The 22,802-nt window shown below is 34.2% G+C and overlaps 1 protein-coding gene across 1 annotated transcript in view; it reads right to left on the bottom strand.

Moving 5' to 3' along the window:
* Window positions 1–22,802, bottom strand: part of LOC143074149 (uncharacterized) — a 638,429-nt gene that overhangs the window by 2,922 nt on the left and 612,705 nt on the right. The window contains exons 8-10 of the mRNA XM_076249697.1: window positions 10,430–10,741; window positions 7,374–7,409; window positions 4,996–5,040 (exon numbers count right to left, since the gene is read on the bottom strand). Of these exons, the coding sequence (XP_076105812.1) occupies window positions 4,996–5,040; window positions 7,374–7,409; window positions 10,430–10,741 (393 nt within the window). The remainder of the gene's footprint in view (window positions 1–4,995; window positions 5,041–7,373; window positions 7,410–10,429; window positions 10,742–22,802) is intronic.

Below are 22,802 nucleotides of genomic sequence, written 5' to 3'. Positions count from 1 at the left end.
TGTCATTTTTCATGCTTTGTAGTAACTTCTATGTGTTCACGCTACATGTACTATGTTTGTTTATAGTTTTGGTAATAAAATTATTAAGAGTCTACTGTCTAGTTTATTATTCCAAAGCACTTATTTTCTGTGCCTTTTCAAGTCAGAGTTTCAGATCTCTTAAATGACCTGAAAATGAACTGTGACATGCAAATAATTTGAATGCTATCTTTTAGTGAAAATACAAATAGTATAAAAGAAGTTGATAAATACAAACTAGAAAACTTTCACCGCTTGCACATTTTTTTGTGTCATAGATACAAATGATGAAACTGATACCAAAAAAAGCGAATCATTTTCTTTTACGTTTAATTTCATGTTACAAGCAACCCTTAAAATTGAGTGCTAACAACATTTCTGTTGTATTAATCTAAAAATCATTCCATTGTGAAATGGCGGCCAACAGATAGTTTGAAATTTGGAAGGAAAACAAAAGTATTCTTGGCCCCAAATATCAACAAGAAGTAATTGTAACAGGATGCTGTTACGAAGTCTCCCAAACAAAGCTCACATAACTCCCCATTCATATGGTCTCATGTTCATTTGATTTGATTTTTTGTCCCATACAAGAATATATATGGCTTAAGAGTAGGGATCTCCACCATTTACAAGTATTCAAACAAGAGGGGGTGGTGGTGACCCCCAGGAAATTTACCTACATTTCATTTGATTTGTTTTATTGTCCCCTACAAGAATGTATATGGTTTAAGGGTGGGGATCAGGACCGTTTACAAGATAATAGCACATTCTCAAATTGAACGGGGTGGAGCTACCCCCAGGAACTTCCCTTTAATTCTATTCGATTAGCTTTATTGTCCCATACAAGAATATATATGGTTTAGGGGTGGGGATGTTGACCGTTTACAAGTTTTCAAACAAGAGGGGGTGGGGTAACCCCCTCCGGACTTCCCTTTTATTTCATTTCATTTGTTTTATTGTTCCCTACAAGAATGGTTATGGTTTAGGGGTGGGGATGTTGACCGTTTACAAGTTTTCAAATAAGGGGGGTTGGGTTGACCCCCTAGGGACTTCCCTTTAATTTCATTTTATTTGTTTTATTGTCCCCTACAAGAATATATATGGTTTAGGGGTGGGGATGTTGACCGATTACAAGTTTTGAAACAAGAGGGGGTGGGGTGACCCCCTAGGGACCTCCCTTTAATTTCATTTCATTTGTTTTATTGTCCCCTACAAGAATATATATGGTTTAGGGGTGGGGATCTGGACTGTTTACAAGATAATAGCACATTCTCAAATTGAATGGGGTGGGGATGACCCCCGGGGACCTCCCTTTAATTTCATTTGATTTGTTTTATCGTCCCATTTAAGAATATATATGGTTTAGGGGTGGGGATCTGGACCATTTACAAGATATAAGCATACCCCTACAGAAAAAAAAGTTGAGGGCCAGTTGATGGCCATGTGGCGGACAGTTGAGGGCTAGCTGTTTTAAGCAAAATAGTTGAGGGCTAGGTGTTGAGCATCTTAGCTCAACTCAAACCTGGCCAAGCACTGTATGTTGGATAGATGTCGCTCAACTGGCCCTCAACTGAAGCTGGCCATTAAGTTGAGGAAAAGTTGAGCAATTGATCTTTGGTTTTTATATAGTTGAGCAAAAGTTGAGCTTTCAGACTTTGAAATTTTTGTAGTTGAGCTAAAGTTGAGCATTCAGACTTTGAAATTTTTGTAGTTGAGGAAAAGTTGAGCATTCAGACTTTGAAATTTTTGTAGTTGAGGGAAAGTTGAGCGTTCAGACTTTGATTTTTTTTTAATAGTTGAGCAAAAGTTGAGCAATTAGAAATATGACCTGGTGATATAAATGTTATGTGCCATCTGTTTATCTGTCTTTAGTGCAAATGGACAGGAAGTATTATTTATAAATGTACACAAAGTTTGAGGCAAAATTAAGGGAAGCACATGTTTTCAAATTTATTCATTTTTCTGTATTTTAACTTAACTAAATCTTTGACATAAAGATAAAAAAACAAACAGTATTTCTTTTATTATAAGATATATCAAATATTCAAGATTTAGGTAATAAACAGTTATTATTAGGGGCAAATATCAAAGTGATCACACTGTCACAATACCCAAAAGAACCTCAAACATTTAAAATTTGAACTGGGTTTGAGCATGCACATGGCAAGCAAAGATGTCTTCTGAGCTATCATGAATAAAATATGAGTTTTACAATGAATGTAGATAAAAAAAAAGTTACAAATAACTGTATTGACATTGAAAAGTGCAGTGTATTCTTCTGATGACATGACTCTTGGATTTAGATTGATGTTTTAACACATATTTCTGGAAACACCTGTTGGTAAGTACATTGGATTAGATTTGATTTCCACCATTTTGAATAAGTGTATAATTATGCTCTTTTAGGTCAAAATAGTGATATTTAAAGTGTTTTCTTTATAAACTTATATATTTATGCATTAATTTATATATTGTCAAAATGTTTAAGACAGGAGATCATGTTTATTTTATTATTAAGACAATTTGGTTTAGAAAGTATTACTAATAAAATAAGAATATTCTAATATAATGAATTTGGTATAAAACTAGAGATCTATTCTTATTTGCTAGATAACTTCTAAAAGGCAAAGATAAAGCATTCATGTAGTCTGTTGTGAGTTAAGATCTTTCAGCAGTACTTTGGCTATAAAAATACACAATTTAAATTTTTTCTACAATGTGTAGTCATCAGTTTACAATTACAACATAATGCTCAACTTTTTAAGACCTAGCCCTCAACTTTTAATGACCTGGCCCTCATATATTGGCCACCTAGCCCTCAACTTTTAATGACCTGGCCCTCATCTATTGGCCACCTAGCCCTCAACTTTTAATGACCTGGTCCTCAACTGTTGGCCAGGTAGCCCTCAACTCTAATTGCTCAACTGTTGGACACCTAGCCCTCAACTATGATATTTTCTCAACGTTGCTCAACTAATTTACATAAAGTTGAGCATTGAAAGTTGAGGGCTACCTAATTTGCATGGCAAAAATCCAGCTAGCCCTCAACTGGCCCTCAACTATTTGCTCAACTGATGGCCAGCTAGCCCTCAACTGTCCCTCAATTGTTAGCTCAACTGGCGGCCAGTTGAGCAATGCAGTTGGCCTAGTGATCATTTTTTCTGTATGGGATATTCTCAAATTGAAGGGGGTGGGGATGAACTCCCAGGGACTCCCCCTATATTTCATGTGATTTGTTTAATTGTCCTATAATCAATTCTGAAGACTGTATGTATCTATCACTTACAGTTTTCAAGTTATATTCATTTGAAAATTTTAGAAAATAAAATCCCATAGGGTTCTATAGTAAACCCCTCCCTCCTTTCTACCCCCCAAAATACCCCTTAATAGACCCCAATGCACAAACGAAAGATTGATGGCTCACCTAGACATATTAGTCTACCATTTTATGAAATTCTAGGTCAATCTGACAAGCGGTTTTGGAGAAACGCTGCGGACAAGTTCATTTTTAAAGTGGCGGAAGAAGAGGAAGAAGAAGAAGAAGAAGAAGAAGAAGAAGAAGAAGAAGAAGAATAAAAATAATAAGAACTGAGCAAAAACAATAAGTCTCCAAACTTTGTTTGGGGGACTTAATTAATGACATCATATTCTATCTTTATTTAATATTATAATTGTCTTTTTTTGTTAGTGGTTAGTGGCTTTGAACTAGCTGTCAGTACTCTCAGATCGGTACTTGATGTCTTTTAAAAAACTCTTTTTGATGCTTGGATGTACAAGTACCCAGCCACATCCACTTGTATTTGTATTTTGATCCATCTGATGAGTTAAGCCTTTTTCAAAAGTTTTTTAAAGTTCATTCTTATGTTGTACTATTACAACACTGTCCTAGGTTAGGGGTAGGGTTGGGATCCCGATAACATGTTTAACCCTGCCACATTCTGTTTGTATGTGCCTGTCCCGAGTCAGGAGCATGTTATTCAGTGGTTGTTGTTTTTGCTGTTTTACATATTTGTTTTTCGTTAATTTTTTTGTACATAAACTATGCCGTTAGTTTTCTCGTTTGAATTGTTTTACATTGTCATTTTGGGGCCTTTTATAGCTGACTATGCAGTATGGTCTTTGCATTTGTGTGTCATTTGGTCTCTTGTGGAGAGTTGTCTCATTGGCAATCATACCACATCTTCTTTTTTATATTTTTTTAAAATTATTTGATAATTGATCAGTAGCTTAACTCCTATTTCAGCACTTTTTGATATTTCGTGGTGGTCAGGTTTTATTATTGGAGGAAACTGGAGTGCTCAGAGAGAAAAAATTGACCTTCAACAGGAAAACTGACAATCCTAGTCAATTTAGACATGTTAGATTAGAGTCCAGCACATCTGCCACGTTTAAGGTTCAAACTTACAACCTTAGTTTTGACAGGCTAGTTATACAGTACTTGAACTACTTAGACCACTTATCCACCGAGGCCCTTTTTTCTAATTCTAAGAACTTTGAATGTTTACATAATTTGGTATTATTCTTGAAAATTAAGGCCAACAAATGAATTGTTACACCAGAAAATAAGGCAGAATTTAAGTAATACTTAAGAAGCAAATTAAAAAACTGAAAATGGCAGCCAACAGATAATTTTGACACTCGGAACCAATTTAGAATAGCACAATATACTTGTTTATCACTTAAATGGTATCTTGAATGATGTTCCTCAAAATTTTGTATTTATAATATAAAACTGCATGTCTTCATATAATGTACAACAATTGAACAATTTGTTTGTATCTATCTTTGAGCAATACTTTTGGAATAATTGCATTTAAAAAAAGTTTATAGATGGACAGACAAAGTGAAAAGTAAAAAGCACATGTATCCTCGATACGAGCCCTTATCAATCAAAACATATATTTCCAGTTCTATGTACTGAAGATGCCTTGTTATAGAATTAAGTGACGTTCCAATATTCTACATCAATAAACTCACCAAGTATATGTTTAGGAATAACTTCATCATGATCCATCAGAATATCTAAAAATATAAAAACAACAAACTATGAACATGGTTCTCTCAGATTTGAACGTACTGTCTGTTGTGTTTTGTATTGATCTGGTGAGTTAATAGAAGTACTAAGATAAGCCCTGTTAACTGATTTTTTTTTGGCTGTATTGTTACATCACTGTACGTCCCAAGTTAGGGGAGGGTTTGACACGGGTACACATGTTTTACCTTGCCACATTATGTATGTTCATGCCCCAAGTCAGAAGCCTGTTATTCAGTGATTGTCATTTTTTGCTGTGTATCATATTTAATACAATATATCAGGCTGTTAGTTGTCTTGTTAAAATTGTTTCATATTTGTCATTCCAGTGCCTTTAATAGCTTACTTTGAGGTATGGATTTTGCTCATTGTTGAAGGCTGTATGGTGACCTATATTTTTACGTCATTTAGTCTCTGGCAGATAGTTTTCTCATTGGCAATCTTACCACATATTCTTTTTTTCCCATTAACAATTATGAATAGGTTTTTCCTTACACCAAAAATACATGGCCTAAAACTAAAATGAGTGCACTGAAATGTCCCACCTGTTAAAACGATCATTATTGAATAATTTGTTGACAGTCCTAAGTAATGTCTACGATAACTGCAAATGTTAAGAAATGTTATGGAAATACATAGTCCCCTACCGGGTTGAAAATTCATTTTACTGAAACAAAATGCTAACTTCATCTATATGATGTCATGGTGTAAACTATATAACAAATATGAAGTCAATATCTTCAGGCATGACCAAAAAGAAAACAAAATGTTCACACAGAGATACGTCTCGTCTATTTGTAATTTTGATAATGCAAATGTTGAAATTAACATAGCAGTACGTTATCATTGAAGTTATGCAAATATTCAAAGTCAATGAACCATGACTGAAGGTACATGACTAACCAATCTCCATAGAAATGAGATGTGCCAATACTAATACAACTGCATACCAAATACCATCCACTTATCATAAGTCCTTCCCTTTAAACAAACATAAACACAAACATTAACTTGTAAACTATGTAAAAGTGTCCAACTCCATGAACCATGATGAGATGGTGGGGCTTCATAATCTCCATGAAAATAAGACTTGCAAATGCCAATAAATTTGAATACCAAATATCATTGACTTAACAGTATCAAGGGGTTCATCTTAAACTGATCTAATCACAAACTAATAGATGTAAACTAAGCAAAAGTTTCAAAATCAATAGACCATGTAGGAGGGGCGGGTCAAATAATCTCATTGGAAATGAGATGTGTGAATTTATTCAACTGAATACCAATTAACATTGGCCTACCACTAATGGTTTTCTTTGAACTAACCTAATGACAAACTAATACATGTATACTATTCAGTGGTTGTCGTTTGTGTTACATATTTGTTTTTAATTCAGTTTTTTGTACTTAAACTTGGCTGTTAGTTTTCTCGTTTAAATTGTCATTTCAGGGTCTTCTTTATCTGACTATGCGGTATGGGCTTTGCTCATTGTTGAAGGCCATGTGGTGACCTATAGTTGTTAATCTCTGTGTCATTTGGTCTCTTGTGAAGAGTTGTCTCATGGGCAATCACACCATATCTTCTTTTTATAAGTAAAAGTTTCAAAGTCAATAGACCATGACTGAGGGGGTGAGGCCAAATGATCTCCATGGCAATGAGATATGCCAATGCTTATACAACTGCATACCAAATATCATTGACCTTCCACTTGCGGTTCCCCATAAACTGACCTAATCACAAACTAATACATGTAAACTAAACAAAAGTTTCAAAGTCAATAGACCATAACTGAGGGGGCAGGGCCAAATTATTTTCCGGACCATGAGATGTGCCAATGATAATACAATTGCATACCAAATATAATTGACCTAACACTAGTGGTTCACCATAAACTAGACCTAATTACAAACTAATACTTGTAAACTTAAGTAAAAGTTTTAAATTCAATAGACCATGACTGAGGAGACAGGGCCAACTAATTTCCATGACAATGAGATGTGTCAATGATAATGCAATTGCATACCAAATATCATTGACCTAATACTTGTGGTTCACCATAAACTAGACCTAATCACCAACTAATACATTGTGGATGCCACCGCCGTGTGGAAAACTGATTTGACGGACGGATGGACAGACCGACGGATGGAATGCAAACCTAAAGTCCCCTTCGACTTCGTCAGTAGGGGACTAAAAACACCTATAGATAATCACACTAAGAGTAAAACTGCTATAAGACAATTAACATCAATTTGAAAAAATATACATCTTTTAGGCTTGCCTGAAGTTCAGTGAACTATATTCATGATATTATATGGTTACCTTTTTTCTCATGTCTGTCTTTGACTTTCTTCATTCCTGAAACAAAAAAAACTGCCTAGATGTTTCATAGTCTTAATATTTCTATAACTGAAACCCAACATTGTACAACATAATTTTGTCATAAAGGTAAGGCCTAAATAAAAAATATTGTTTGTTTCCCCAATCCCGACCCTGCCAAGCCAGGTGTGGGTAGGTAAATGTAGGTAGGGAAATAATTTTATTTTTCCAAAAAGCTTGAACATTATCAGACGATCCGGCAAGCCTGAAAATCCAAAACGTATAAAATAGTATTTGACTTAGTTTTGACAATAAAATTTGATGAGTAGCACCAATTTTGCAGGGTTGGTCGGGATTGGAGAAACAAACAATATTTTATTTTAGGCCTAAAGAAAACAATATTCATATCGCCAGTCACTTTTTTATCAATAATTTTACAAAATTGAAGATTTAAAAAATTGAACACAACTGACGAAATTGTTAAAAGAATTAATAAATTACTATTAATGCTATTAGCATTTAAGGTACTAGTAGATCAGGGTGTCTAAATATTGGCCAATAGATTTTTCTTAATCTTCTGTAAGACTTCTTTTTCAATGAACTTTCAAAATTTAGTATAAAAACTGGAAGTTTGGGACCATATTTTTTTGTTAAAATGTACATTGAAATTTACAAAACCACAGTTATAGGTGTAATATTAGGGCAACTTAATTCTTTTTATTGAGGAAACAACAAACAATAGAATTTTTTTAAATTCAATGAGGTGATTGCTTTTCAAAATACCTTCGAACATGTCGAAATATCAAATAAAATAAGGGGGTCACAGGCCTTATTTTCTTGGAAATAAAACAAAGTGAATCTGTGAGCTACTGGTCACTTATGATACCCCTGCCCCGCTAAAAGTATAAGGTAAACAGGAAGTTGTTGAGTGATCAATCTGAAAACACATCACACAGTATAGCTGACTCATATAACCTTGAAACCGAATTTCAGAAATCCTTGTAATGTAGTTTCTTAGAAAGATGCGACGACAAATATTTAGGGGATGGACGGACGGACTGACGGATGGACAGATGAAAGGACGGACGGACAGAGGTAAAACTGTATACCCCCACTTTTTTAAAGCAGGGGTATAAAAACATAACTTGTCCTTTCAAATTCAATATAATTATTTGTCCTTGATTTCAAACAGACTTTCCAGAAAATTTTAAATACAAGAGTGCACACGCTGAAATGCCTTGCCTTCTTTACACACCATTGATTTTATGTTGATAGTCTTAAATATAAAGCTCAACTACAACTATCATATAAACTTAATAAGATCCAAGAAAATGAGGTCAAGGTCAGATAAACCAAACTGGAAATACATGTACACCTTGCAATCATTCCATTTACCAAATATGCTTTAAATAAAGTTGACTTATCGCACATAGTATCTTAAGAAACAAACGTAACAAGGAAAACATTTATCAATGAACCATGAAAATGAGGTCAAGGTCAGATGTACCCTGCCAGACAGACATGTACATCTTACAATCATTACATGCTTTAAATATAGTTGACCTATTGCATACAGTATCCAAGAAACAGACTTAACCAAGAAAACTTAAGATTGACCAATGAACCAGGAAAATGAGGTTATGGTCAGATGATAATTTCCAGACAGACATATACACCTTTTAATCATTCCATACACCATATATAGTTGACCTATTGCTTAAAGTACAAGAAAAACAAACCAAAAAACAAAAACTTAACACTGAGCAATGAAACGTAAAAATGGGGTCGAGGTCAAATAAAACATGCCAAACTGACATGTACATTGTAAAATATGTTCATTCACCAAATAAACATGATATAGTTGACCTATTGTATACATGGTATACAGTGTTAGAAAAACAGACCAAAACACAAAAACTTAACTTTAACCACTGAACCATGAAAATGAGGTCAAGGTCAGATGTCACCTGCCAGTTGGACATGTACACCTTACAATCATTCCATACACCAAATATAGTAGACCTATTGCATACAGTTTAAGAAAAACAGACAAAACACAAGAACCTAACTATAACCACTGAACCATGAAAATAAAGTCAAGGTCAGATGACACCTGCCAGTTGGACATTTACACCTTACAATCATTCCATACACCAAATATAGTAGACCTATTGCTTATAGTATCTGAGAAATGGACTTGACCACGAAAACTTAACCTTGTTCACTGATCCATTGAATGAGGTCAAGGTCAAGTGAAAACTGTCTGACAAGCATGGATGAAGACCTTGTAAGGAACGCACATACATGTACCAAATATAGTTATACTATTACTCATATTAAGAGAGAAATTAAGAATACTAAAATTCTTAACTTTTTTTCCAGTAGTCACTGAACCATGACAATGAGATCAAGGACAATGGACATATAACAGACGGAAACTTTGTAACATAAGGCGTCTATATACAAAGCAGAAGGATCCAGGTCTTCACTTTCTGAAATATTAAGCTTTTATGAAGTTAGCTAACACCGCTGCCGCCGGATCACTATCCCTATTTCAAGCTTTCTGCAACAGAAGTTGCAGGCTCAAACTAATTAAAAACCAGTTTTTAGTTCCTCTCTCTTTTCTGATTTAGCAATATGTTTGTTTCCAACACTAGATCATTCCTCTTACAGTTAAACATATATATTGATGAAAACGTGTCTTTTTTTCGTTGAATTGTAATGTATACTTTATTTTTTTTTAGCATATGGTGTGTCCGATTAATATATTGGGAGGGGGCACTGACTGCCTGAGAGGGGGGCCCACTCCAGTCATGCTTCAGTGATTCCCTAAATAATCAACCAATTTTTTCTCACAAAAGGGGGAGAAGGGGCTGGTCCCCTTCCCCTTAAAATTCCGCCTCTGAATGGATACACTCAATATGCTCTGATGTATAAGAAAATGGGCAGATTTTTATAATAGTTTTATAATTATGTAAAATTTATGATATATATTGGAATCATCTAAGTAAATCAGCATGATCAGGTACAATATTAATTTCAGAATCTGCTATAATTACCTATTTGACACAATTGTATTTCTTGTTCTGACAATTCTGTCTTCTCCATTTCTGAAGCAACATCCTGGTATTCTCCGTGTCGTACAGCTTCAAGAAGGTGAGTGTATGCATCTCCACCTTTGCGAATCAATTTGTTGTATAAAAGTCTATTACTTTCCTGTTGAGTGAGTGAAGAATTACAAATTTCCTCTTTTTCTTCAGTACTTAAAACATCAGACTGATACAGGTGGTCAGCTATGTCTGTTTTGGAGTCAACACCATGGACAAACATCATGTAATTCTTTTGTAGTTTAACTTTGTGTTTATTTAAAACTGAAATATAAAAAAGGTATGAATGAAATATACTCTTCCTCTTTCACACACATATTTTTTCTCACTATGATTGGCTGTTTTGTTAAAGTTACTACATTAAATATTATTTGCAGGAGTAATTTTTCTTTGTTGAAAATAACAGGTGCTGATCCAGCTATTCTTAAAAGGGTTTTCCTAACCCAGGAATAAAAGGGAGGTTTCAACTATATGTTCTCATACCAATGCATTGATTGTTTAAAAAGGTGGGGTTCCAACACCATGGCAAACTAGACAAGCTAGAGGAGTCCGACAACACCATGGCCAACTAGAGGAGTCTGACAACATCATGACCAACTAGAGGAGTATGACAACACCATGGCCAATAAGAGGAGTTTGACAACACCATGGCCAATTAGAGGAGTCTGACAACATCATTGCCAATTAGAGGAGTCTGACAACACCATGGCCAATTAGAGGAGTCTGACAACACCATGGCCAATTGGAGGAGTCTGACAACACCATGGCCAATTAGAGGAGTCTGGCAACACCATGGCCAATTAGTGGAGTCAGACAACACCATGGACAATTAAAGGAGTCTGACAACACCATGGCCAATTAGAGGAGTCTGACAACACCATGGCCAATTAGAGGAGTCTGACAACACCATGGACAATTAAAGAAGTCTGACAACACCATGGCCAATTAGAGGAGTCTGGCAACACCATGGCCAACTAGAGGAGTCAGAGCTCAGACATAAATAAATCATGTAAGCTAGTCTGAATCTGCTTTTGACTCATTATGCTTATAGAGGTCTGAATTTGCAAGTTTTAGGATTTGTCTCCCTTTAATACAAGACAAACTATGACTACAATAAGTCACATATTGTTAAGCAAGAAATAATTAACCAGAATCAAGAAGTTGCAAATATCGACTCCTACAAGTCCATAACTTCAAGACCCATGCATATTTATAAAGAGGTCATGCATCTAAATCAAATAATGACAAAATTCAAAGAGAATGATTTGTCTTTTAAAGAAAAATATGAATGAGAGTCTAAAAAATCGGAGATAATGTTAATTAACCTTACAATGCAACCACCTGGAACCTCACTTAATGAGGTAAAACATCTGTGTTTAGTGAGGATGTTCAATTAATTAGATAATTAAATATAGATAGCTCAAGTCCTTGTGAACTATCAGACAGGTTTTTGAAAATAACAGGTGCTGATCCAGCTATTCTTAAAAGGGTTTTCCTAACCCAGGAATAAAAGGGAGGTTTCAACTATATGTTCTCATACCAATGCATTGATTGTTTAAAAAGGTGGGGTTCCAACACCATGGCAAACTAGACAAGCTAGAGGAGTCCGACAACACCATGGCCAACTAGAGGAGTCTGACAACATCATGGCCAACTAGAGGAGTATGACAACACCATGGCCAATAAGAGGAGTTTGACAACACCATGGCCAATTAGAGGAGTCTGACAACATCATTGCCAATTAGAGGAGTCTGACAACACCATGGCCAATTAGAGGAGTCTGACAACACCATGGCCAATTGGAGGAGTCTGACAACACCATGGCCAATTAGAGGAGTCTGGCAACACCATGGCCAATTAGTGGAGTCAGACAACACCATGGACAATTAAAGGAGTCTGACAACACCATGGCCAATTAGAGGAGTCTGACAACACCATGGCCAATTAGAGGAGTCTGACAACACCATGGACAATTAAAGGAGTCTGACAACACCATGGCCAATTAGAGGAGTCTGGCAACACCATGGCCAACTAGAGGAGTCAGAGCTCAGACATAAATAAATCATGTAAGCTAGTCTGAATCTGCTTTTGACTCATTATGCTTATAGAGGTCTGAATTTGCAAGTTTTAGGATTTGTCTCCCTTTAATACAAGACAAACTATGACTACAATAAGTCACATATTGTTAAGCAAGAAATAATTAACCAGAATCAAGAAGTTGCAAATATCGACTCCTACAAGTCCATAACTTCAAGACCCATGCATATTTATAAAGAGGTCATGCATCTAAATCAAATAATGACAAAATTCAAAGAGAATGATTTGTCTTTTAAAGAAAAATATGAATGAGAGTCTAAAAAATCGGAGATAATGTTAATTAACCTTACAATGCAACCACCTGGAACCTCACTTAATGAGGTAAAACATCTGTGTTTAGTGAGGATGTTCAATTAATTAGATAATTAAATATAGATAGCTCAAGTCCTTGTGAACTATCAGACAGGTTTTTGCTGTCATATATGTGGTGTACTTTGGCCTCCAAGTAAAATTAAGTTTTTTCATCAACATAAATAGAGCTTAACAAGTCTGTTACTTTCTGACTTAGATAAGTCTAAAATTGAACACACGTTTTTATAATAAATACATGTTTTGACTTCTTTAAGTCAAAAACAAAAATCGACTTGTTTATGTCTCAGCTCTGACTGATAACTCAGAAACTTGTGTAAAATCTAAAATTTATAAAAATTGAAAGGGAGCTTAATCTAAAATTTATAAAAATCAAATGTGAGCTGCCATGTGAATAGATATAAACAATTGACCAAAGTTTCTTGCAAATTGGTGAAAGCATTTTATGAGCTATATTCCGAAAATCCCCCCTTTATAAATGAATAAAACCCCAGAACTCAGAAAAGTAAAATCTAAATTTTATAAAAAATGAAAGGGAGCTCACATACATAGATATGAACAATTCATCAAAGTTTTATGCAAATTGGTTGAAGCGTTTTTGAGTTAATGTCCGACATGTTGACGACGGACGGACGGACAGAAGTATTATACCATAATATGTCCTGTAAATGGGCGTATAAAAAGTATATGATGGACAAGAAAATTAATAAACAATCATCATTTAATGCTACAACTTCTAAGAGGGGAAATAACTGTCCAATTGATGTTCACCGATTTGACTCAAATTCTAATATTTGATTTATAACATACTAAAACGTATGCATCCACATTACAAAAAGCCTAATATAAACAATTAACAATGCATGGACTGGATAATATGTTTATGTATCATCATTTCATGTGTAATGTAGTCTAGACGCCATATAATTAACCATTAAGATTACCTCCTAATCAGTGATAATGGACTAAACTCCGAATTATACACAAGAAACTAAAATTAAAAATCATACAAGACTAACGAAGGCCAGAGGCTCCTGACTTGGGACAGGCGCAAAATTGCGGCGGGATTAAACATGTTTATAAGATCTCAACCCTCCCCCTGTACCTCTAGCCAATGTAGAAAAGTAAACGCATAACAATACGCACATTAAAATTCAGTTCAAGAGAAGTCCGAGTCCGATGTCAAAAGATGTAACAAAAGAAAATAAATATAATGATAAAAATACATAAATAACAACAGACTACTAGCAGTTAACTGGCATGCCAGATCCAGACCTCAATTAAACTGATTGAAAGATTATGTCTTCATCATATGAATGGCTATATGTTTATAAAGTATGAATACGCAAATTACAACATTACAAGAGGCTGTCACAACGACAGCAAACCGGATATATTAATATTTATTTGTGTCCTGGTAATATCACAAGAACCATTACTGATGAATGGTGAAAGTGAAAATCGTCAATATCAAATTTGACCTCTATTTTGTCATCAGTATCAACATATTAAAATTTGAAAAGCTTAGATTGAATGGTTCATGAGTAAATGCAACAACGTGAATGGAAACGCCTTTTTACAATCTTTCAAGAACCATAACGCCTGAATGGTAAAAGTCAAAATCGTCATTATTGAACTTGACCTCTATTTTGTTATCAGTAACAACATATAAAAATTTCAAAAGCTTTGGTTGAATGGTTCATGAGAAAATGCACGGACACGACTGGAAACACCATTTTTCAATCTTTCAAGAACCATAAATCCTGAACGGTGAAAGTCAAAATCGTCATTATTTAACTTGACCTCTATTTTGTCATCAGTCACAACATATTAAAATTTGGGAAGCTTTGGTAGTACAGTTAATGCGTAAATGCACGGACACAACTGGAAACTCCATTTTTCAATCTTTCAAGAACCATAACTCCTGAACGGTAAAGGTCAAAATCGTCATTATTGAACTTGACCTCCATTTTGTCATCAGTAACAACATAAAAATCAAAGCGCTGTAAGCGCTGAAGGCAGTTAACCAAAAACCAAGGCAACCGTAATTATGAAAACTGTGCAAAGTTGCCTCAACATTAAACATTCAAATATAGTACATTTATGTTTATCTAATGATTTATTTATTAAGGCAAATAATTTATATGTTATCAAGGTTTCAAAAGCAATGCATATATCAATGTATATTTTTTATGGTGAGTCTGCAGTGGTACAAGTTCCCAATGGTTGCAGTTGTTCTACTTGGTAGTTAACCATTTTGTTTTATTTGACTGCTAGAAGTTCAAGTTGACTTAGTATGAACATGTAATAGTATGAATGGACTGGTTTTCCTGGAAAGAAAACTGAATTTGTGTTCTGTAGTACAAAAGTTATGAGACACGAATCAGACAAATGTTCACTACAACAGGGATCAAAGGTGAGGTCTGACTGACTTGCCCATAGTAAATGAAAATGATTTGTTATTTTGTCCCATACATATGAATATATATATATAATTTAGGGGTGGAGATCTCAACGGTTTTCAAGTTCTCAAACAGTTAGGGGTAGGCAGATGATTTAGGGGGTTGGGGCCATCCCCCTTTTTGGGAAAAAAATTGATTGCTTATATAGGGAATCACTGAAGCGTGACTGGAGCGGGCAACCTCTTAGGTCAGTCAGTGGGCTCCCACTTACACAAATTTCTGGAACCGCCTCTGGGGGTAGGGTGACCCTAGAGACTTCCCCTACATTTTATTTTATTCGTTATATTGTCCCATACATAAATATATATGGTTTAGGGGAGGGGATCTCGACCATTTTTAAATTCTAAAACAGGAGGGTTGGGGTGAACCCCAACGACTCTTCCTATATTTCATTTGATTTTTCATATTGTCACAAACATGAAAAGGGGTGTGGATCTAGACCGTTTCCAAGTTCTCAAACAGGACAGGGTGGGGAAACTCCAGGGACTCCCCCTATATTTCATTTTATTTATTATATTGTCCTATACTTGAATATATGCAGGGGCGAATTCAGTCGGGGGATTGTTCTCAGCTTAATAATGAATATTCCAATAATTTTACCTCAAATTTTTTTAGCCTCGCTCTGCTCGGAGAAAATTGAAGTTTACGCCCCTCCTAACCTAAAATCCTGGATCTGCCCCTCATATGGTTTAGGGGTGGGGAGCTCGACTGTTTCCAAGTTATTACACAGGAAGGGGTAGAGTGGCCCAAAGGATGCCACCTATATATCATATGATTTACTTGCATTCAGGTATATATAATAAAGTTGTATTATTTATGAAAATAAAGAAAGAAACTTTCAGCTACTTTAATTGACCCTTCAAAAATGAGATAAAAAATAACCCTTCGAAATTGCAGTAATATGTTTACACCTTAAAAACATCTCACATGCATTATTATCATTTATCACTGATAAAGAAAATTTAGACTGTGCCCATGAACATGCATATTGTTAGATATACTGTTTCCAGTTGTCACGTTGTATTGGATTTTTAAATTAAAACTTGTCAAAAAGAATTTTGAGTTTCTGTATAAAATATTTTTCTGCTTTTTCTTTCTCTTGCATCTCTTGGTTTACAATTCTAGTGTATATATTCATTTACCATGCATAGATGTATGCTTTCACCTGCTTGGATCGCCAAACCCGGAATTACCCTTATCCGCTTCCGGAATCGGATCCGGTATTGTAAAATTTTGTATTCACGGCCGCCATTGTTATGTGTTTACAATGTTGTTTTTGTCAATCAGATACGATTTTACTCGTATTTATACAATATTTGTCGGCGATTTTCTGTATAAAGCTAGCGGTTGAACAAATTGAACATCGCTGTCATGAATAATAATGATAAAAATAAGTTTTTAGCTCGTTTAATTGGAGACTTTGGTTTGGTGAACATGGTGAAACGGTTTGCAAAGTTAATTCTTATTTTCTTTAAAGTGGAAGGTGACTACGCCGGGCGTAGCTAGAAACCAACTATCCTAGTCGAAATTCCGATTGCAAAAGTGGAAGGTCTCGGACCACCGCTAATTTGCACACCTGCCTCTAAATTGAAAAGATACGAAAATTTCTTTTTTCTAATTTGAAATTGCCGCCAACAGCATGAACAGTTGAACTTATTATAATGTTATATAATAGACTACCTACGTATTGATGACAAACAATATTCCTACGACTTTTGCCATTTGGGAAATCTAAACTACTTGTTTTAAGAGATTTTCGGCGATTAAATATTTCATACAATTGTTCTTTGACATCTTGAATTGGCCAAAAGCACAAGTCATAATGAACTACACAAGGATTCTTAATAGGCACTACTTCCTATGTGTAACTTCAAAACTTTTGGATAAATCGACGATCATTTAACGTTTTTCTGGTCATATTTTTTGTAATCCAGAATAAAAAGTATTAAAAAAGTGTTCAATTAGTTATAGATAACATATTAGCGAGCTAGATAATAACAATGGCAAGTATTTCAGCTTTTATTGGGTAGAACACAAATCTAGGGTGCTCGCATAATGCAGCTTAACTGCATAAAAATTGGGAAGCTTTGGTAGAACAGTTCATGCGTAAATGCACGGACAGGACTGAAAACTCCATTTTTCAATCTTTCAAGAACCATAACTCCTGAACGATAAAAGTCACAATCGGCATTATTGAACTTGACCTTCATTTAGTTGTCAGTAACAACATATTAAAATTTTAAAAGCTTTGGCTGAACGGTTCATGAATTAATGCACGGACAACATTTGATTGCCGCCTGCCCGACTGCCTAACTGCCCAGCCGCCCGCCATACATCCCCAATTAAATCAATAACCGACATTTTTGTCACAAAAATCCGGTTAAAAATTAATTCGAAGGCCCCTTTAAAGGTTTTGTAGAACCATGAAATGTTGGCAGGTAAGAGGGTTTTTTTTTGTTTTTGCAAGAATTCCTTCCTTTTGAAAAAATTGTGTTCATTGAGGAGAATCCATGACAAATCGCCCCACTGGAAAATCGCCCCACACCTAATCACCCCACTTTTTCACAAACTCGCCCCAATCTTGTTTACCAACTCGCCCCACTTATTAAAAAGTTTAAAATCACATTGCAAATAGGTTGGACAACATGCCCAACTTATGAAAAGGGTTAACATTTTGTTGAAATAAGGTCTGCCAACTCGCCCCACTCATGACAAATAGATAAACCACGATGAATTTATTAGTGCCAACTTGCCCCACTTATGAAAAAAGATGCAATCCCGTTGTATATCTATGTCCCTGCGCCACTTCAATACATGATTATTATAGGTTTCATAACGAGTGAGAATTAGATATCGATTGATATCAACTCGAGTTATTTAATTTCAATAATAATAAACGAGCCTATGGCGAGTTTATTATTATTGAAATTAAATAACGAGAGTTGATATCAAGCGATATCTAATTCTCACAAGTTGTTAAACCTATTTTTCTTATGGCAAAAAGTTGTATGTGCGTGGCCTATTTCTTGCGAGTTGTGTTGCTACGGCCGTTTTTCTTTGCAACGCGTACTGATCTTTCTCTTACAAATGTATGGTTGGGGCCTGTTATCTAATTTGTAACAAGTGTATTGACACGTTTTTCTACAATAATTAACAAATAACTCACTTGTTGCGCCTAAAAAATCTTCTTTTTATCAAATTTTATTACATTCTGAAGCGGCACAGAAGCCAGAAAACGCCCGGTGTTTATGTATGACACCGGAAGCATACCTATGACGTCACGTAGTGTAGGGACCAAAGAAGATAACATCTTTTCGCGGAATTTTCTTTAATGAAGATTTTACACTGAAATTGTGATTGAAATTTAATTATGAACTTGTTTTGCATTAGAATAGAGATAACTGTATTGTATTTGAAGCTTTGCGGACGTCCATCGGTAGTTTTACTGTCGCATACAGAGGGAAATTGAAATTGGAAGTTGTGCCAGTTATAATGCCCTTTGTTCCGTTACATAACCGTACACGGGTTCCTTTCTTTATTTCTTCGTCCATGATAAGATTTATATTAGAATATGCAGACGAAAATCGCGAAAACCGGAAGTAAACAATCAGTTGTCAAGAAAAAAAGTAGTCCCGGCAAGACCTTTTCCTGTGAATAATGACCTGATCAACGGCCAATGGAAATATTGGAAATTTACGAGATAAGCCAATCAAATTAACGTAATTTTGATATCACTTTTTCATATCACACTCCGTAATGTATGATACGAAAAATATCTATAATATTCACGTGGGAGTTGGATAACAGGCCCCAACCATAAGAGAATGAAACAATAAACAAGTTTCTTTTCAATAGTTATCAGCTGGTTATATAAATAACTAAGCTACAAGTATAAAGTTATTCTCCAATAATGATACGAAAATGTATTTGTAATTATATTTTAAGAATGTTAAACATCATTTGATTTAAAAAATATTGGTTTAATAAATTTCGTTTTTTTTTTTGTCTTCTGTGTAGATTAGTTTTCATTAAAGTGGGGCTAGTTGGTAGAACTGAAAATTATATATTTAAGTAGATTTTTAAATAAGTGGGGGGAGTTGACAGGGGAAAAGTTGATGGGATTTAACCCTTTTCACAAGTGAGGCGATTTTTTTACAAAGTTGGGCGAGTTGGTAAACCAGATTGGGGTGATTTTTTTTTTTAAAGTGGGGCGAGTATGTGAAAAAGTGGGGCGATTTGGTGTGGGGCGTTTTGCCAGTGGGGCGATTTGTCCTGCTTCCATTGAGGAAACAAGGTATGACAAATATAAGCTAGCATCTGTAACAATTCAGTGAATACTATTAAAAGTTCCATATCAGAATTCAGTCAGAATTAATTTAGACATTTAGATAGACCTGCACGGTAAACAGACAGAAAGTCACAGGACAAAAAGTCACAGGACATAAAGTCACAAATTTGATAGGACAAAAAGTCACAGGACAAAAAGTCACAAATATTTTTTGGACAATTGTTCGAATATATAAGAGAAATATCTAGAAATATTTACTTTTTAATACATATATTCATATTGAAGTTAATGATATTTATCATTTTACTTGAATAATGAAGATTTATTTAATTTTAATCATGCAAAGGCCATATTTCTTGGCACCATAAAGCCATTTAAGTGCCAATCTACTTTGACATTTTGTTTTCTTAACAATTATTTAATCATCTTTGATATTTTTTTGATAAATTCTGCTTACAAACAGCCGGACAGCAAATCCCTGATTTGTCCGTTAAAAACCCGGATTTATTATTCGAGAATCAAGTGGAGATAATTTAAGAAAACGTCGTCAACAGATGTCGCTGCGTAGAAAAATAATTCCCCGCGGAAGACGACCCAGCAAGAAATCGTGAATTTGTTAAATTATAAGAAACTAAACGTATCACGAGCGGTATGCATGATATGATAATTTTAACAAGTATTTAAAAGATATGAGAAGTCAAATAATTTCATCGTTGAATCAGAAATTCGAGTCATTTATTTTCAGCCTTCGGAACCGCCATTTTTCAACATCGACTGTCATTGACAAATATTCAACTCTGGACGAATTGACACAAACCCGTTTTACTTAGGAAAAATAAATATGATCAGTTTATATTGATAAACTGGAGCATGGAGAACAGAACTGGGGTAGTCACATTACGTTACCCTTCCTTGTTTACACACGAGCACAATTCCAGTACACATCACAAATTGGTAAGGCCCTGCGGGGACTCCCTTCTCTTTTTGATGAAACTGCTCTGCTCTTGACTAAAAGAGCTCCGAAATATGACAGACTTGCCACTAATGAAAAGACAGTCAACATGTCATTTGAAATGAACAAAATCTGTTATTTTTTGTGTAATTTATTTTTCCTTTTTCATGTCCCAGTACACAAAAATACTAAAAATGAACACATTTTTTTTTACTTTCATATAAATCACACAAATTTTATGAATTCAGCGCATTAAACATGTAATAAAATGTACACAAACCTCCCAATAACATCCTTTTAACAGTGCATTATTTTTTGGGAAGTCCATGTGTAAATTATTGTGACACTTGTCAGGTTTTGTCCTGAATCAGTGAAAGAATGACATGTCCAGTGTAAACATTCTGAGATCAGATATATCATGGATAAATAACAGAGGAAAACAGTTTGAAGAGAGTCAGATCCTTATTTTGTAGCTTTCAGATGTAATTTCAAATGAATGAAGATGATATCACTACATAATATAATATTGCTTGTGCTTGTTCCCTATTCATCTTCCAGGTTCTAGCAGTCATTCAATAAATGTTCCATAGATGATTGTTCAATCTGCATCCAGTTTACCTATTAGTAAATTAATCTCTATTAATGAATACTTAGTCTATTTCATTCTTTTTTTACAATTGTTAAGCTGCATGCACCTGCATTTGATGATTGAGGATTTATATATCAGGTCAACATGGTATTTTTTTTTAATTCTTCATTATTACACATATTTCAGTCTATATATATGTTACCAGAAATGGTTATACATCATATGTCTCATATGGTATATATTATTTGAGAACATTATGTCAATATATATTATACTATATATTATATGAATTATATAAAAAGGTTATATTCATTATATAATTATTTTCCACACTCCATGGCTCAAGCTGTTGAATGTTGTGATTGTTTTTTTTCAATTTGAGTACATGATTTAAAAAAAAAACCAGAAAGTTTAATCTACTACATTTCAGAATTTATATTTTACAATATAACCCCTTTTCTACAATGAGACAGCACACAACAAAACACATGACAGTGTCACTATCAGGCCAAATCTAAATATATAGTTAGAATGAAAAACCACTGCAGAGAACAAAGTACAATATACAGACTGTAAAATGCAATATTTTTATGACATCTATTTTTTCAGGAATAGATTTTACTTTTTTAATCAGTCTCTCAATACAAAATGAATTAAAGCCCTGATTTTGTTTTTATTATTCATTATTTTTTCTCAATTTGTATTACTTTGTAATATTGCTACTTACAAACACATAGAAATTACATTTTTGGTAAAGCCTTCTTATAGAGTACTTTGATTAATTCAATTTTTAATCAAAATTGTCAAGGGTATATATGATATCCTATCGCCAGTGACTAGAAGTTGTTACATTTCAGTGTTCATCATTAATAGGCCTCACATATTAAAATAATTACTTGCATAGATAAACATATTTAGAATGGAAATAAACATTTAATAAGTTCACAGATATAACTGACATTGGGTCTTAACTTAATAGAAATTCTCTAAAAACATTATTCTAGAATAGAATATATAACAGCAAAATTGTACATTTTATACCCATAATCTTTATAAAATATATTTTTATGTAGATCTACTAAGAAACAATATGTTTCTGCATCACTGAATGCTGAATCAAAATGAAGAATTTATGTGTATTCAAGAATAATAATTTATGATTCTTCTAAAAAGTATGCCATGAAATAATTATTTCCATCAAAGTAGAGTGGTGTGCTCATTTTCGCCACATCTTTCCATGTTTTCTACAGTTTATGTTCAGGTCTAAATGTTTTTGAAGTATACTGATATTTCTATATGAAGATAACTTCAAATGCAAAATATACTTAAGCTTGAAAATCGGTTTGTTTTAAGAAAATCATCTGAAAAGTTAGATTAAAGGGTGTTTGAAATTTCCGGATGTTTTGTCAATGGGGGACACATATTCGCCGTTTTTACACATCTATTTAAAACCAAATAACCGCAGCTTTTAACAATTAAATCAATTGCATTATAGATGAATAGCAGACATTTCAAAGGTATAAAGAATTCAAAATTAGGACATTCAGTCAAATATTTACTTAGAAACACTTCTTTGAAATCATGTTTTTTATTCAGGAAATTGTTCGAAAATCGTTGTCCGTTTTTCG

The sequence above is a fragment of the Mytilus galloprovincialis genome, chromosome 5 (assembly GCF_965363235.1).
Source record: "Mytilus galloprovincialis chromosome 5, xbMytGall1.hap1.1, whole genome shotgun sequence".
In the NCBI taxonomy this organism is placed as follows: Eukaryota; Metazoa; Mollusca; class Bivalvia; order Mytilida; family Mytilidae; genus Mytilus; species Mytilus galloprovincialis.
This window is presented reverse-complemented; position numbering and strand designations above follow the sequence as displayed.